Source organism: Pteropus vampyrus, unplaced genomic scaffold (genome assembly GCF_000151845.1).
Source record: "Pteropus vampyrus isolate Shadow unplaced genomic scaffold, Pvam_2.0 Scaffold79, whole genome shotgun sequence".
Lineage (NCBI taxonomy): Eukaryota > Metazoa > Chordata > Mammalia > Chiroptera > Pteropodidae > Pteropus > Pteropus vampyrus.
The window spans coordinates 6,944,241-6,946,602 of NW_011888860.1; the positions used below are offsets into that span (position 1 = coordinate 6,944,241).

General features: G+C 36.4%; 1 protein-coding gene across 1 annotated transcript in view; it reads right to left on the minus strand.

Annotated features, from left to right (window-relative positions):
- Nucleotides 1–2,362, minus strand: part of CORIN (corin, serine peptidase) — a 220,577-nt gene that overhangs the window by 111,026 nt on the left and 107,189 nt on the right. Inside the window, exon 5 of the mRNA XM_023532241.1 lies at nt 275–456. Within this exon, the coding sequence (XP_023388009.1) occupies nt 275–456 (182 nt within the window). The remainder of the gene's footprint in view (nt 1–274; nt 457–2,362) is intronic.

Here is a 2,362-nt window from a genome sequence, read left to right on the forward strand (position 1 = left end):
TACTCCAATCGATATCAAGCTCAAAAGTAGGCAAAACTACCTAAGGTGCTAGAAGTCAGAAGAGAGGCTCTTTGGGGAGGGTGAGATGACGGGGAGGGGGCTTGAGAGTATTTCTCTGGTACTGTTAATATTCTATTTCTTGATCGGGATGCCGATTACATGGGTCTGTTCACTTTGGTAATATTGAACTGTACATATTATTTGTATACACCCTTATATAAATGATATACTTCAATTAAAACTTTTTAAAATGCGATGAAACACAGACACCTACATTGCTTTCCTTTTTCCTGCTCTGGTGAGAAGCAAATCCTGCTGACGTTGCTGATTTCAGTTTGGCTTCTAAACTGGGAGCACTTGAGGAAATCAGGCCAGGAGGTGTTCACCATCCCCAAGATTGATTCACAGCCCTCTCTCGCAGCCTCACAAAAGGACCTACAAGGCAGGAGTCCATGACTAGAAGAAAAGAGAAAGGTAAAAATTAATGTTTTTACAGACTACTTCTAGAAATACTAATGAAATTAAAGTTGGCCACCAGGTCTGCAATATTATCTTAATTTGTATTTACTGTAATTATCAGCTTAAATTTATACATTCAATCCTATAACAAGAATTTCAGCCACCCTATTGTCATGGTTCTAAGGGGAATAAGCTAATTCCATAACATATCTAACTATCTCCTATAGAAGCATTAATCCCCAATGATTTTTTAAAGATTTCCTGTGCTAAAGTAAACTTGCCAACCAACGAAAGAGCTCTACTTAATATCAAAAAGAAGAATTGACATGGAAATAAAGGCCTCCAAATTGGAAAGGCAAAAGTAGGTCACAAAATAGGTTAATCTCATTTCTTTATCTGCCCTTTGAGAAATCCAAAGTATCTCTGAGACACAGAGAGAAAGCTGTTCCTTAATTTTCACTGTAGCCCTGAAAAAGAAACAAACATATATGGCAACTTAGTTATTTATCTACAGTTATAAACAATGTATTTATCTACAGTTTATAAGCAGTTTTATCTTCTCAGATTTCTATTTTATCTTCTGCAAAAGAGAAAAATGCAGACAACTGTCCGTTGATGGTAAGAGTAACGATGCTCAGAGCTTGTCTTTATTCATCTGACAGGCAATCAAACACTCCTGGCTCCACAGCTCTGTGTCTGGGGACTAGGACACTACAAAGCCAAGGCCATGCACTTGTTCTTTGCAGAGCCAGGTGGCTTTTTCTACTTTTCAGCTATAGACTGCATCCCTCACCCTGGCCGGTGATCTGGAGAGACATTTCAAATGGTTGTAAGGAAACTGGGAGTGAAAATATACATGTTAGTCAAAGCAAAGCACACACTTCACGAATGTAGGGTCACTAAGATACTGCAGAATCATACACGATTCAATCTATAAGAAACCTTAAACAACACCTCATTCAAATCCTTCATTTGAGACAGGCCCAGATTCTGGGATGAACTAGAGGTCACACAGCTTCCTAATGGCAGAAGTGGAAAGAGAATCCAAATATTTCGACTTTCAGTCATGCTCTATCTACTCTCCCATATTGTCTAGTCTCATATAAAGGCCTAATAATTGGGCTTTAAATTCCTTGATCAACAAACACATTTATAATCTCCCACTCATACTTCTATGGATTACAGAAACATAATAGGATGTGCCATTCATTGAATTAAAGTAAAACTGATAGAGTCCTATAAAAGAATCTTGGGAGAAAGATCTTGTTATACATAAAAATATGGAAAGGGGTACTCAGCAATTACATTCAGGTACAAATGCTTTTGACTTTCCTCTCAGATACTGCCTTAAAACTAAATACCTTTTAGAGTCCTGATAGTCAAATAATTATCTACCTATATTAATATATAATTAAGTTTGTTAGTGAAGATGTGGAAGGAGAGTTTTGCATTTTAAAGATTAGGTTTAGCACATAAAACATGAAATGGTCAAAGCAAGTATCTCGATATAAAGAAGACATCTGCCTGCTGTTCAGGAAATATATTAGATATCTATAGGCTAAGAAAGTATTACTTAAATAATATTTTTAACTTATTCCAGATAATTTAGAGACTATAATTTTTCAAATAAAACTTGATTATATGGTTGAGAAAGGTGTCAAACTTAGAATTCCTAATTCACACTTTGCTAAGCTCTGTTCTAAGTGCTCTACCCGCATTAACTCATTTATTTCTCACTACAGCCCTGAGTGATAGGTACTATTGCTATTTTCCCTAATACCCAAATTAGGAAACTAAAGCACAGGAAAAATAAGAGATTTGTCCAAGGTCGCTAAGATAGTGAGTGTCAGAGCCAGGATTAAAACCCAAGGACCCACTCTATTAACCACTCAATTACATGTCC